Here is a 16,674-nt window from a genome sequence, read left to right on the forward strand (position 1 = left end):
TTTTCCTAAACTACTGACAACATCATATGAACATGTTGAACACTAATGACTAAAAATACTCATGAAATAATGAAAAAACTGATCATTTTGAGTAGAAGAACAACACGTGCTGACATCACAGTTTACTAAACATGACAAAACAGCACCGTAAGCCCTTGGTCAAACAATACAACCATATTAATTATTCATGCCCCAGTGCATGCTGGATACAGCGGATGGGACTGAACCACAAATCATTCCTTCAGTGTATTGAACTAACAAAAATGCATTCATCCAAATCATATGCTATGCTTTTTGGTTTGAATTATCCTAATGGCAAAGCAAGATGAATTTTTGTGTTCCTGAAAGCTGCAGGCCTACTTTGTTAGAGCTTCAGAACACCAAGTAAACAAAACACTAAATCAATCAAATAAACATTTGCTGTTCTTTCAACATGACTTATGTGATCTAAGATTCATTTTTGACAGCGTAGAATTATAAGTGAGCATGGATAATCAGGAGAATCGTGTGTGTTTGAAGCAGCAACTTATCCCCAGAGGAATTCTGGTAATTATAAAACACAGAGATGTCTCGCGTTAATTAACAATCCAATTACGCTTCCTTACATTCAATTTTTTTTTCTCACCCACACTTTGTTCTTCCAATCTCTCTTTCTCATTTAATCATGTCATCTTGTAACGAGGTGTAATCAGTGTGATAATACACGGGCTAGCCATTTAAAACGCATCAGTATTATTACTTCTCAGCTTCCGAAACCCCACTAACACCCATCCGCCCACCCACTCCTCCGATTACATAAACTTTGTGGGTTAGTAAGATTAGATAAGATAGCCTATGTGAAATGACCAATTAAACTGAAGTAAAACAGGACTTCCCTCACCATATTTCTCATCTTCTCTCTCTCTCTTGCTTCCCAAACTCTCCTTCCCCTCCTTTATCTCTCTCTCTCTCTCTCTCTCTCTCTCTCTCTCTCTCTTCTTATCAAACACACAGGGTCTGCACTCTGCGGCGGGTGAGGAACATCGTCTGCGCGCGCTCGTGCCAACTATCTGTGCGCTTGAGTGTGTGTGTGTGTGTGTGTGTGTGTGCGCAGGGCACGCACACATGTGCCTCTCCAGGTAATGTGAGAAATCAAGAGGGACACATCTCTTTGTGGTGGGATTTCAATTTGACGCACTAAACGTAGCGCGCGTCTTCGCTCTCACACACTCTCCCTGCATGTGTGTCCACTCGCTACAGCTCCGTCGTCGGGCAAACCCTCTCACTGCTGCACTTCAGCCAATGTGGAATAACTCGTCTGCAGCCGGCCGCCTCGAATGGCTGCTAAAGAAGCGGATATGCCCCAGTTCCACGGGAGACTGACGCCTTCACTGTCTTCCTCACCTCCGCTAATGGTCCTCTCAGGGTGAGTGTTCTCTCCGTCCAGCCCCGTTTTCACATCAAGTGCTGGAGCAGGAAGGTCTTTTTATGCATTGCAATGTGCTTATTCGTTGGCTGGCTGACGGTTACTTACTGTACTGAGTGAGTGAGTGAGTGAGTGAGTTTGGTTTCAATTACACTTCATCTATGCCTGTGCCACAGACTGGAATATGATAATTAATTTCACTTTTTTTCTGTGGGAAAGCTGGAGCTTGTGAGGTTTGTGATTGACGTGGTTTGCTGGAGCTATTCTATAGCCTATAGTTGGTTCTGTCATTCAACAGTCTGATGTTTTAGTCCAGTCTCTCTACAATCTGAAATTTTGAAAGCCACGTCACAATGCTTCCTGTGAAAGCTGCAAAAACAATATTTGTTGGTGTAAAGGTAATTTGATGAACGTGGGATTATGTCCTTCGTGGATGAGGGCTTTTTCTTCCACGCCACAGCAGGCTCGGCATAATGAATTTGCAATTGGATGCTGTGATTTTTTCCATATGCATAAGGTGTATTTTCAGTTGAAGTTAGTTATTTTAAATGGCGCAGACTTGTTTAAAATCTGTTAGTCACTATAATGGGGAGTTTAATAAGCATTTATTGGAAGCTGTATTGTAGATGTGACAAGAAATTATTTAGATAACATTTATGTAAGGTATAAACCTTGAGAGGATGTGCGTTTGAATGATGGCATCCCTGCCATATGATATTGTGCTACATTGTGTGTGTGTGTGTGTGTGAGAGAGAGAGATTTCCACTCTGTCACAGACCACCCTATATGATGGAATGACACTTTCTATTTTCACTGTGATTCAGAATCTCATTTTCTTCAGATATTAACTTTTTGTCATTTGTACACATGCCAGAATGGAAAAATCTCCAGGATATTTTTCACCCATTTTGAGTGAAAAGTTTCCATCATTCTTTCATTACCTTGTCCTTGTGGGAAAATTAGATGCTCTGTTTTTTTTTTTTTTTTTTCAGATTTACCTTTTGATTCCAGGAAACCAGACTGAGTTAATCACTGCATCCTTCCGTTTTATTTTAGTACCATTTTCATCCACCGTATACCTCAGTCCTGCAGTCTTAGGCCTCTCACTGAACAGAGGATGAATGTGTTTAGTCACGCTCCAGAGCGTCTTTACTCTCTTCCCTTATTTTTTGGTCTTTCTTCAGTTTTTGTTCACTTCTGTAAGTCATGACTGATGATGGGCCATTGAAATAAGCTTTTGTGTTTAGTTTCGGGAAATGTGTGAATAAAGGAAAGATAATTTAAATTATAAATTACAGTATTTAAATTTATTTTATATAGCACACCAAATCTTCATGATTTTCATAGCAACATGTAGAACATATTAAACACCCACCTTTCTTTTGCGTTCTATTTCTATTTCCATTGTAGAGAACATTTATGTCAAAATACAAAAGAGGTTCTAAAATATTTCAGATTCTGCACTATTCTATTCTATTCTGCACAAGTGTCATGTGACTCTGTACTCTGTAAAAAGTATGAAATTATAAAAACAGTAAATAGAAGCATTTGTGAATTTTTAAATTCCACTGTAGGATGTTGAATAAACAAGTGAATGATATTTTTTTTTTACTTAGTGACTGTGATTCATGCACCAAAGTGTTACATTTTTCTTCCTTTCATACACCCTCTTACAGTGGTTTAATGACACCCCAGTGTACATCACAAATCCAAAAGGGGATTCCTCCATTTTCAGTCACTTTAATACTTTAGCTTGTTAGTAGGATTAGTGCCACATTTCTCATTCACAGCCCCCTTGTGCAGAGCTCTGGAAATAGAAGTCATTTGATCCCACTGTACTCCTTACATGGCTTGCTGATAAGTCTGTAAATCCAGTGCTACAAACTAGTCCACCTTCTCTGTACCAGCCAGTGGCCAAAGGCAGTATGATGTTTAGTGAAGCCTGACCCAAAAAAAAAAAAATATATATATATATCTATATATATATATATATATGTATTAAACTAATATGTTTTCAAGCAATATACAGTTATTGATAACTACAAACCAACATTTGGTCCCAAGCTAATTAGCCCATATAGAGTGACAGCTTAATTTAGGCTGGTTTGCCAACTTGTTACTTGCAACGTTGCCGCTCAAGTAGTTTTTATTCAGAATTGGATTTTCATTTATTATTTACCATTTATACTGCCCTCCTGAGCCTGACAGTCAACATTTATGAAGGTTAAACATCTCCTTTTCAGTGAAGTGTCAGGCTTAATTTGTAACCTATTTGTGGAAAGTAGCATACATACTAGACAGCAGTTTGAGGACTTTTGGCCTCCCAGTGAGCAACCTTCCAGTAACTTTTCACTGTACTGCAGTGTCAGTGCTTTCGGGTTTCAGACTGTGCAGTCATGTGGAGACAACGGAAGGCAACGGCAGCTCGAGAAAACCATTAGATTGTTCTTCACGTTAAGGTTTGGTGCTACAAGCAGAGCTCAAAGCCCTTTGCAGAATAAAAGACAGAGATTACAGCTCTCCCAATATTAATGACTGTTGCACCACACACAGCTTGGGATATGGTTATGATAAAGGGAGGAGGGGGAAATTGGACTGGCAATATATTGTGTTATACTGTGTGCTTTTTGAACAAGCGATGCATTTATAACTTGCAAGGGCCAATGTTTTCCAAAAGGAGACAATTTGCTGCAAGCCAATTTACAGGTTCTTTATTCCAGGGACTGAAGTTAGCGATTGATTTTCTTGTTATTTTTAATGCTGAATTGTTTGATGAATAATGTCAAAGGTAAGATCTGACAAACTAGTACAGAGACAGGTCAGCCTTCATATTTACCATGAAACCCCAATGCTAATCAATGGTCATGTGTCACAAAAGAAAATACGTCAAATTGTGACGTCTGTGACATTTCGAACAATACAAAGTTGTCAACACTTTTTCAAAGGGAAGTAATGAAATATGTCAGTTTAGTGTGTTATCAAAAGAGCAACAGACAGGGATGGCTCAAGACCTCAGCATGATGTAGAAGGACAGTTAGTCAGGTGCTGTTTTATCTGAGGCAGGATTGTACCCATCCTCTCTCTCTCTCTCGCACTCTCTCTCTCGCAATCTCTCTCTCAAACTCTCTTGAATCTTGCATAGACATATTGGTGGGGCTGAAAGCTTGCTGGTAGTTGGCTGATTGCTTCACTCACTGTTTTTTTCAAAGGCACCATCATAAAAATAAAAAAAGAAGACAGAAAATCAAGCCATCAAATCAGCTCAGTTCAAACTGAAGGTTTCAGACTAAACCAGACGTGATATTAGGAATACCATGGCTAAAATATATGCATACATTCTCCACCATTATACATTTACAACACAGTTAGCAGTCAGAAAGAATGAATAGTGGCTAGAAAGAAACCCATTATAACAAAACACAACCATTGTATAATATGCATTATTACATTTCGCATTATTTTGCAGAAAGAATGAATAGTGGCTAGAAAAGAAACCCATTATAACAAAACACAACCATTTTATAATATGCATTATTATATTTTAATACATAACATTGTATTTTAAAGGTCGAGCCTACAAACCCCACACTTGTTTTATAAAATATTTGAAGCATATTTTAGAGGCAATCGCTCCATGTTGTCTATAAGCATTAACACCATTTCCCTGCTAAATGTTACAATGCTTCATTCACACATCATGCTTCATTTGCATTACAAAACATGAATAATATTTGTAAGATTTACACAAGAGCTGAGTACAATAGCATGCAATAAAGCTCCTGATGCACAGACAACAATAAAACCAGCTAGTGCTGTTATATCACTGCAAAGGAATACTAATTATATCTCTGTGGTATAAAAGTCATATCAGCTCTCAAATCCACAGTCAATCTAATTATCCGCCCAAAATCGTGAGATTAGGACAGATTTTTGATATGAAGTCCCTAGTGGAACTGACCTCTAAATCTGAGGTCTCCTCAATATCAGGTTGTGCTCCAAGTTGATAGGATTAAAAAAAAACAAATCTGGTATAAATGAAATCTGAAATATCTGAGAACAAGATAGCACTGAATAAGGATGTAAGATGATGTTTTGAGCAACACATTGTTTGGCAGAGGAAGAGCAATGGAAGCTTTACAGTTCCTGCTGCGGGCGATAACCATCCATTGACACAGCTGGATGAGAGTGTGGGTTAAAAATTAATAAGTGTTGAAAAAAAAAAACCTAAAAATGCACATAGCTACCGAGTTAAAGTCTGTTTCTTTTTCACACCCGTTTTCAATAGGAGCAGTGGGGGCCTGTTTGAACTGACATGCTGCTAAAGTGCATGAGGAGAGTTAAGAGGATTATTTTTGCAATTTTAGATTCAATGCATTACTCATAATCCTGGGGTTGATGGTGGCCAAATTGTCAGGGTCGAAGGGGGGACCTCTGTGTGTGTGCCTGAAAGAGAGAGAGAGAGTGAGAAAGAGAGATTTAGTTTGCAGAACACTAAACCCGAAAAAGAATATTTTGAAGTAATTTTGAAGAATTGTAATGGTCGCTCTTTTAAAATAAAGATGTATCTAAAATGGAAACTGAAGCTTTTAACCTTCAAAAAGAATATAAAAACACAATAAAAATGCTCTACACAACTTTTACACTATAGATAAAGTCTTATTAAGCTTGGCGTGATGAATAGACTGATATTTAAGTATTTAAGTGTTGCAAAAACTGCTGAAAAGATGAACTTGACAATCAAATCACTATGATGAATCATTCAGACTGCATATTTTGATCTGATTCAACCAAATATAATTAAAGAATAATTATTTCCTAAATTGGATATCGTTACTCATGAACTAAGCTTCACTCATGTCTAAATGGATTACTTTTATGACAATTTGGTGGTGCTTTTGGGTTTATTTCATTCATTATAATTGCCTTTAAAAGTACACCAGGGTGAGTGTGAGTAAATGATGAGATTATGACATTTTTAGGTGAACTAGCCCTTTAAATGTCTAGTCTCTATCTGTATAATCTCAAGGTATTTTTGCCGAGTGCCCTTTGGGAGGAGAATTATTCACTGCAAATTATTGATGATGACAGTAATGATGGCAGTAATTGCTATCATCAAGAAACACCATTACAGCATAGCAGTGTTGCTGGGGCTTCTGGTACTGACCATTAATACCTTTCACAAGAATAAACTGAATCAGTTGCACAAGTGTCCACCAATACAGTTCTAATAATTGCCTTTACGCTGCTTTGAATGTGTTCCCAGGACATTGCAAAAACATTTTCCTGAATACCACAGCGAGTACTCATAAATGACCCAAAGATTGTTTTCAATCCTAATCGCGATTCAGTTGGCACTTACGAGACACGCAGGTGAGCCACTACCATGTGGATTTAATTAAATTACAGAATCAATTAATCAATCAGCCATCGCCATCTGTTTAAGGACAGATGGTGCTATAAATCCGAGATTGGTGGGAGAGCAGATGCTATGAGGGCTCTCAAGATTTCACTTCTGAAAATTGATTATAGAAAGCATTCATCTGAAAAAGCATAAAATACATAGTGTTACAAAACCTTTTTTGGCCCTAAACCAAATGACACCTGCATAACTTCTCTCGGCTTGCCACATGGTCTGCTGGGTAATAGTCTGCCATGAAGTCCACTCCTCTGCAGGCTCTACAAAAGTCCACATCGAGGAGCATGTGACCCCTAAAATGACAAAATGCTTCACTGACATGCACAAAACTACTGACGCCAAACAGGAAATGTTTGCTTTAAAATTTGTATTAATATTTTAAAATATCTTTCATTTATTTATTTGTCATTTTTATTAATTATTTTAAATATTAGTATTTAGGTTGAATTTATTTTTATAATGTATTTTAAAAATATATGAATTTAGTTTTTTTGTTAGTTTTAAATAGTTTTCATTAATGTCAATAACCCTGCTTTTTAACACACACACACACACACACACACACACACACACACACACACACACACACACACACACACACACACAAAAACAACAGACTTCCTCTCAAACTGAAGCAGACTGAGATTCATTTAACCCTTTTTGCGGAATCACTGCCATCATATACTGCATATTCTTCAGCCTGCAATAATTGATAGAGCACTGGGCTCATTATTTTGAGTTGCTGATTGAATCGTTAGAGGGGTAGTTCAATGACTCAAGGAGGATGAATGTTATCACTGTCGATTCAGATAAGCTTACGGAGTGAAAATCAGACACCGGAAGCCACTGCCTCTGCCTGTCAGATGACAAGGTGTCCATTTGTATTCTTCCCTGTTACTGAGCCTGCCAGACACTGCAATGACTAATAGTAAATGATGGACCACAGCTGAGTGAAATGAATATGATACAGAATGAAAACTGTCTTGCCACTATATTTATCTGCAGGCTGAAATATTTATTTAACATTGTATAGCCTGTCCATGGCATGTTAAAAATTATGTGAACATGGCATTTGTTTGCCCAACAATATAAGGCTAGTGCTTGGTGATGTGAAATTAGTGATCTTAAACAGTCATGGTGTTGACAATTAATTTTAACAATAATAAGTGGTGCTTTGCTATTAGTATTGCTCATATGAGTTGTTGGGGATTTGAACAAATCAACAACCTTTAATATTAAGCTACAGACATGAATGATATTGCAAATTGTGCCATTTATCAAGAAACAATGAGCGATACCTGTCAAAGTTGATGTTTTAATCATAATCATATCTTCATGGTAAACAGTCAACAGTAAGTTTCATTGAAATAATTACAGAATATATTTAGAAAATACTATTGACGATATTTAGAAATAACTATATCTAACACTTTTAAGTTTTTCATGGAGAACATGAGCTTATTTGTTGATGTATATTGATGATCCAATTGGTCTGCTGTTTTATTCCTAATGTAGTCTCACATAGCCAGACATTCAGTAAACTTCAGCAAAGATAATACCAATATGACGCATACATCTCCCAGAAATCCTGCAGAGTTCAACAAATCAGTTGACAAATTCAAAACTCCAGAAGTGTTTCCAATTTTGTGTGCCATATGCATCAGATGTTCAGCTAACAGTCCGTGGGCATGACGTGATGTCAGAGGATGAGACTGTTTTAAATATAACTCCTGGTTGTAGGCTTTAGTATTTATTGTATACAGTATGTAGGGTTACGTTTCAACTTTTTCCTTTCAAAGTTTAATGGCATGGCTTTCAAATATTTAGTAGTGAGCAAGCTGTAACCTAGTGTTAAGTAACATGTGCACTGGTGGTTGGGCTAGCAAGCAACCAAACATAACATCTTAGCAACCACGTAGCAATGCCTCTGGAACCACTATAGCAACCAATGCATCAAAACCACTTAGAAATACCTTTGCAACCATATAAGATTACCCTGGCAACTGCTCACCCAAGCACTGTCAGTGAGTTTTGCCGAGCCATACAGTAGTTGAAATAAGCAAGCAAATTGACAAATTGACAAATTATTCACGGTCCACCAATTGGTAAAGCAGCATTTTTTTAAAAACACACTCATGCATGCACCCCACCCCCTAATCCATTCGATTTTTCTGTACATGAACAATTTATTCTGATCCAAACTGCGAAAAAACAGCAGAAACTCAAATTAATCATTCCTATGCACAAATCTTTGATTGATGTTGTTTAAACCATTTTGCTCCTCTTAATTCAGGTGTTGTGTGTCTGTATTTGTCATCAAGTGTTGAGTTGTATTTCATATCTGATAACTCAAAGGCCCTGTTCCGTCTCGCTGGCAGTCTGTGCTTCAGCCCCCATCTCCCATGTTCTGGCAGCCTCATTAGAGAGATGAAGCCTTAGTGTAATGAGAGAGCATGAATACAGGTCGATCTGTGTCAGCTGTAACTTCCACTGCTAAACAAAACACACGCGCCCACAAAAAAAACAAAAAAAAAACAAGCTTTGACTGCCAGGATGTTGTGCGCTGAGGAAAAGACAAAACTAGGCCATCTGTGCTTGAGCCCCAATCACTGGCATTTTATTAACTGTAAACGTTCTCGCTGTCCCTCATTCTTCCTCCTCTCTCTCTCCCTCACAGGAGTTATGGTCAGTAAGGAGGCAGGCCGCTGCACTCTGTCAAGTTCAGAGTCTGACTCAGAGTCTGGTGGTCCTTCGCTGGAGGGGAGCGGAGCAGACGCGGTACGCAAGCGAAACAAAGCCCTGCAGGTGCGTTTTAAAGACATCTGTGAGGCGCAGAATGAAACTGCCCACCGAGGTGCCAGAGACCGCTCCGTTTCCTGCAAGGTCATCCACCGGAGGTACATGACCATGCCGGCTCGCCGCTCCATCCCAAACGTCACCAAGAGCACGGGCGTGCAAACCTCGCCCGATTTGAAAAAGCGCTACAAGACTTTCCCCTTTGACCGAAAGAAGGGAAACGTCATCAAACACACTGCTCTAGTGGAGAATTATCCAGATCAAAACAATTGTTTTTTGAGTGATGTAAAGGGTGGGGACCTGGGGACAAGGTACGAAGGACGGGTGCAGCAGACCCGGGTGTTGCTCCACACTACACCGCAGTACAGTGATGCTAAGGACTTGTGTGCTGGGCCGGAATGTTTAGATGGGAAACTCTGCCCTGATCTGTCAGACACAGTTTTGGATCAGTCAGACTCACGGAAGGACACCAATGTCCTGGGGAGTGGGGCCAAGCACAAAGGATTACCCAGTGAAAGCGAGGCAGGGGCAGGCCAGCAGCCCAATTGTGCCTCCTTGACCACGCCGACTCAACCTCTGCAGGTCAGGGGTGACTGTTCAAAGATTTCTGGCCCTATTGCATGGACATCTTTGACACAAGTGGAATGCCCGGAGAGCCCCTCAGGGAGCTGCAAACTAAAAAAAGACACGGCACAGCTGAATGGATTGCAGATGCAGTCTCAGGCTTTGCCTCATTCTGCGAGTTGCGCTTCCCAGGCCCACTGTCACAGTAGTCAAAACTCGGGCACCGCAGAGACCCGGCAGGGCATGCAGGGGCAGCTGATTGCTCTCCCTGGGGCCGATGGGAATGTGAAAGACAGGCTCCAAGCTATGGAGGCTCTGATCAACTCCAGTCAAGAAACCATCAAAGTGCTGCTGGGGGTAATTCAGGAGCTGGAAAGAGGAGAAGCACAGCGAGAGGGGTGAGTCATAGTCTTTATGTAATACATTTAGTATTCATCAACTGTATTTGTGCAGGTTTTGTGTTTCAGGCTTGTTTTCTCAATGTGAGCAAAAAAAGATAGTACTAAAAATACCAGAGTTCTAAGGCTATTGAACCTGTTTTTCATCAGAGTTTGGAGAATCTGCCACTTGCTGATCGGAACTTAAAGAGAAGTTGTTTAAATTTCAGTTCGTAAACACCAACGGGAAATACCGTACAGTATAAAGGAAGCCTTGCCAAAAAAAGTGGTAATGCCACAAGTATCTGTTCACACTTCACAGTCTACATCTATCTCACTGTATATGGATGAACCAGGTTGAACATTTTGGCCAATATTGATTTATAAATATTGTATACTTTTTTTTTTTAAATAAAGATTAAACAGCAATCATTTTAAATGCGTCAAGTGAATTTATTTATCACAACAGTATGTTCAGTTTAAAAAATGGCTATTCAGTTAGCAATAAATATCACATTTAGGCAAATGTCATTCAAATGTAAAAATAGTGAAAATGATCGGGCACAAGTAAATATACAATATTGACTTATATCCTATAAGTGCAACAATTCTAATATTGGCCCATAACGTGTATGGTACTGATATATAGTGCAACAGACTCAAGTACAGTAAAGTAAATATATATATATATATATATATATATATATATATATATATATATATAATTTTTTTTTCTTCCTTATAGTGATCTACATGCTAATTGAACAGATTACTGAAAAAGGGAAAAAATTACTGTGGATGGCGACTTTGGTTTTTCTATCAGTTGTTGATTGGAGATCTGAATGCTTGCAGTGGATTGTAATTAAGGGGCGGATTTAAGCAGTTTAAATTATTGTAAAAGTCCTACAAATGTCACCAGAGAGAAGTCCAGAAGATCAAGCTTTTTGATTATCATTTTGATTCGAACATTATGATGAAAAAAGGAATATGTGAATAGATTAATTGTTCACAGTAAGATCAATAAGATTGCTTTACATTGTGAGCATTTGAATAGTAGGCTATTGAAGATTATCCAAAAAATTTAATTATAATAGTGAAACAAGATACCCAGAGAGAGTGCAAGCAGTGTTTTTCCTTATCCAAATGACTACATAAACCTTGACAAGTGTATTATGTAAATTAAACTGTCACCTGCTTTCCTGAATGGACTTGTGGAACATCTGGAGGAACAGACATTTTCTCTTACATGAATTAAATGTAACACAATTATACATTGTTTCAGTTCACTGTAGTGTTGATATTAACTAAAGTAGCATATGGTGAATGTGACGTAGAAATATAATATTAGCAACACTTCTGTTTACTTACTCTGATGTTATTGTAATCGCAGTCAAATTACGCTTTTCAGTTGAGTGTGAAACATTTGCCTACATTCTGATTTGCAGTCTCTGCAGTTCTTAATCACTTTACTGTGATGTTTAACACTTTTAAAGGAAAATGCAATGTAACAATTCATTTCAACCCACTTAAGTATAACATCCAATCAATTGTTACCACTTTATGAGCACATTAACTAACAATCATATGTTTGCATAAATCATAATTTCAGTCATTTGAGATGTTTGTAAATGTATGTTCTGCAACAGTAAACAAGGGGGCGGGGCTTAGCGAACTGTCAATCCATAGCCTGTACTCTTCAAAGATAGAATAATAATGTTTGTTTGGAAAATGTGCTGGAGCTACTCTTCTGTTACACCATACTTCATTTAGCAGACAAGGTCACTCGTAAACAACAAAGCATTTCTAAAACGATCCGTCATACCTGATTTATGAATAAAAGGCTGGTGTGAAGTCAGCAGGGAATATGTATTCAACTCGGCAGCTCGAATATTTTAATTTCACTGCATTTGTGGTGTTAGCGCCACACAGGTTTAAACCAGCACTGTGAACAGCATGAACATCCATTTATAACAACTGTTTAAAGCTTTTAAATGCACTTCAGCTCCATTTCCTTGCCAGCATTTATAGTGAGTGGCAAAAATTCAGGGTTATGGGTTGTGGTGACTGTTGAAATTGGAATCTGGGAAGTAAATGAGGTGAAAAGATGCTTCGGTGCCTGTTGAAAGCCACTTGCGAAGTAACACGGAGACACTTCAATGTCAGATGTCATCCTGCATTCCCTAATACCTGATGCTCCACAGGCACAGAGCCAACCTCACTTTCTCTCTGCCAGCCCTCCCGATGAGAGGAAAGAACTCGATACAATCAGTGCTCCTCATGTTTAATAATGCCCCTCCATTAAGTGGACGTCTCTTCTGGTTGGGATGCTGGGAGCTTAGAAGTGCCTGCCTCAGCTGTTGGCTGGACAGGACGTGACAGTATATTTAGTGAAGGTCGATGAGAGTGGGTTCTGGAGATATTAGCAGCTCTTAATCTCTGGTAGAGATCCAAAAGAAGAGTTAGGCATATGTTTATGTGACATTAAGGACATTTTACAAAAGGTTTCTGTTTTTTTAAATAAATGCTATTCTTTTGAAATTTATATTCATTAAAGAATCTTGAAAAAAAATATAATAGTTGCCAAAAATTTTAAACTGCAAAACTGTTTTCAACATAGATAATAATAAGAAATGTTTTTTGAGAACCAAATCAACATATTAGAATGATATCTGAAGGATCTCGTGACACTGAAAAGTCCTGTTTGCCATCACAGGAATAAATATTAAAATAGAAATCAGTTATTTTATCAGTTATTATGCCAATAATACTTTACAATATTACTGTTTTACTGTATCTTTGATCAAATAAATTCAGTTTTGGCGAGCAAAATAAACTGCTAAGATGTATTAAAGTATCATAATAGCACATTTAGCACAAACATATTTATATATATATAAAAAAATCTTGAATTTTAATTTACAGTTGGTAGATTTTGAAATGTAAAACCCATTCAGCACTCATGTTTTTTCTTGTACAGTGTCATTAAACCCTAGACTAATAAACCATTCACTCACAGAAAACCTTTACAGAACATCCCAGAAATAAACGTCTCTAGGTTACGAATGTAACCCTAGTTCCTCGAAGGAACGAGACGCTGCGTCAAAAGCGCTTTGGGGAAACGCCTTTGGCAAGATCAACTCTGAATATCGTGTGCAATCAGTCCAATGGAAGAGCGTGACGTCACAGGTGGGGTGACGTAGCGACCAGGAAGTTATAAAGGCACATGCCACGCAGCTGGCTTCAGCTTCGAGTAGGGAAGCAAGCGCCGGCAGGGGTGCCGGGAGTATGGCTCTGCGACTCAGCGTCTCGTTCCTTCAAGGAACTAGGGTTACATTCGTAACCTAGAGACGTTCCTCTTCAGGAACTCAAGCTGCATCAAAAGCGCTTTGGGCAACGATGTGCCAACGCTGCCAGACTACCAATCCCCTGCCTAGTGTGTATCCGAAGAGCACAGCTAAGGCAAGAGGACAGAAGAGCCAGGAGCGGCTCGCATATCGAGATTGTAAAATCTGGCAAATGTAGAGGGTGTGGACCATCCCGCAGCATTGCAGATGTCCAAGAGGGACACACCTGCTATAAAGGCCTTAGAGGCAACCATACTCCGCGTAGAGTGAGCCTTGGCTTCCAAAGGAAGGGGAAGACCAGAGGACTCATAGGAGACGTTGATAGCCTCGACTATCCAACGACTAAGGGTCTGCTTAGAGGCAGGGGAACCCTTTTTAGGAGGACTGTAGCAAACAAGCAATTGGTCAGATTATCTCCACAGGGCAGCTTTGTGGACGTATGCGTCCAGCGTTCGCACTGGACACATACAATTTAGCTTCTCCTGGTCTGGCTCCCGAAAGGGAGGAGGGCAGAAGGCCTGCAGTACGATAGGTTGTGGTGTAACAGAGGGAACTTTGGGAACATAACCCGCTCGAGGGTATAAGAATGCTTTGGCCATACCAGGGGCAAAGTCTAAGTAGTTAGGGGCCACCGAGAGGGCCTGAAGGTCTCCAACTCTCTTTAGAGATGTAATAGCCAGTAACAGGGCAGTCTTAAGGGTCAGATGTCTATCTGATGTATCTTGAATTCGCTTGAATGGAGCTTTGCAGAGAGCCTCTAACACCACGACCAAGTCCCATGGGGGAATACGGGACCGTACTGGAGGTCTCAGCCTCAGTGAACCGTGAAGGAAACGTGTAACTAGGGGGTGCCTACCCACTGACTGACCATCGAAAGGGACGTGGTAAGCAGCTATGGCCACCACGTACACCTTTAAGGGGGAGTGAGTTAACCCCGCAGAGAGCCTAGCTTGTAGAAACTCAAGAACTGTACCAACTGGGCAGTTAACAGGGTCAAGCTGGCGGTCTCTGCACCATGAGGTGAAGAGTTTCCACCTCGGCGTACAGTTTCCTCGTAGAGGGAGCTCTGGATTGGAGGAGGGTCTCAACAACCTCAGTTGAGAGACCGGAAGCTATGAACTGTGTCCCCTCAGGGGCCACACCCACAACTTCCACAGCTCCGGGCGAGGGTGGATTATTTTGCCCTGCGCCTGAGAGAGTAGATCTGTCCTAATCGGAATCTCCCATGGAGAGCTGTCGAGGAGAGAGACCAGATCCGCGAACCATACTCGGCCCGGCCAGAACGGGGCTACCAGCAACAGACGGACCCTGTCCCGGCGTACTCTTGCCAGAACTCCCGGGAGCAGAACAGTGGGGGGAAAGGCGTACAGACGAAGCCTCGGCCAGGTCTGTGTCATGGCATCTAGTCCCAGTGGAGCTGGGTGAACTAGAGAGAACCAGAGGGGACATTGCGATGTCTCTTGAGTCTCGAAGAGGTCCACCTGAGCTTTGCCAAATATCTGCCATATCTGCTTCACCACCTCGGGGTGAAGCATCCATTCCCCGGGCCTCGGCCCCTGTCTTGACAGCATGTCTGCTCCCACATTCAACCTACCAGGAATATATACTGCTCTTAACGAGAGGAGTTTGCCCTGGGACCACAGGAGGATCTGGTATACCAGCTTGTATAAGGGGCGTGAACGCAGACCTCCCTGGTGATTGATATAAGAGACCACTGATGTGTTGTCAATGCGCACCAACACATGACGGCCTCTCAGGTCTGGGAGGAAATATTTCAATGCTCGATACACTGCTAGCATTTCTAGACAATTGATGTGCCATGTCAGATGGCGACCACTCCACAGACCGCGGGCAGGGTGGCCACTCATGACCGCACCCCAACCGTTACACGGCGACCAAGAGCTCGCAACACCGGGCCTGATTCAAGAACCAAGGTTTCTTCCATATGTCTAAGGCACGAAGGCATTGCCGCATGACCTTGATAGTTCGGAATGGATTTCCCCTCGGGGAAAACCCCTTGGTCTTGAGCCACCACTGCAGGGGCCTCATGTGCAGGAGGCCAAAAGGTATCACGTTGGACGCAGCTGCCATGAGCCCTAACAGTCTCTGAAACTGCTTGACAGTGAGTGACTGGCCTTCTCTGACTCTCTTGACTGAGGAAAGAATTGACTCAATCCGAGCAGGAGACATACGTGCCTGCATCGTGGTCGAATCCCACACTACGCCTAGATAGGTGGTTCTCTGAACTGGAGAAAGTACACTCTTCTTGGCGTTCAGTCTCAAACCCAGCTCCCCCATATGGGCGAGAACGACACCTCGATGTTGAACCGCCATCTGCTCTGATTGAGCTAAAATCAATCAATCATCAATATAGTTCAGAATGCGGATGCCCTGCATACGGAGGGGTACCAGAGCCGCATCTACACATTTCGTGAACGTGCGGGGTGAGAGTGCAAGGCCGAAGGGAAGTACTCGATATTGGTAGGCTTTGCCCCCGAAAGCGAACCTCAGGAACTTCCTGTGTTGTGGAAGGATGGATATATGGAAGTATGCATCTTTAAGATCTATTGTGACAAACCAGTCCTCGGATCTGATTTGAGCTACAACCTGTTTGACAGTGAGCATTTTGAACTTCAGTGACATTACTGAGAGGTTTAATTGACGTAAGTCTACGATCGGACGCAACCCCCCATCCTTCTTTGGAACTATGAAATACCAACTGTAAAACCCGGACTCCCTGTCTAGAGGAGGGACCACCTCGATGGCCTCCTT

At 40.8% G+C, this 16,674-nt stretch overlaps 1 protein-coding gene across 1 annotated transcript in view; it reads left to right on the forward strand.

The window, feature by feature from the left end:
- Positions 1 to 1,111: 1,111 nt before the first annotated feature.
- The window catches only part of insyn2ab (inhibitory synaptic factor 2Ab), a 57,898-nt gene continuing 42,335 nt past the window's right edge, over positions 1,112 to 16,674 (forward strand). The window contains exons 1-2 of the mRNA XM_059521069.1: positions 1,112 to 1,405; positions 9,499 to 10,579. Of these exons, the coding sequence (XP_059377052.1) occupies positions 9,504 to 10,579 (1,076 nt within the window). The 5' untranslated portion in view covers positions 1,112 to 1,405; positions 9,499 to 9,503. The remainder of the gene's footprint in view (positions 1,406 to 9,498; positions 10,580 to 16,674) is intronic.

This window comes from Carassius carassius, chromosome 32 (assembly GCF_963082965.1).
Source record: "Carassius carassius chromosome 32, fCarCar2.1, whole genome shotgun sequence".
In the NCBI taxonomy this organism is placed as follows: domain Eukaryota; kingdom Metazoa; phylum Chordata; class Actinopteri; order Cypriniformes; family Cyprinidae; genus Carassius; species Carassius carassius.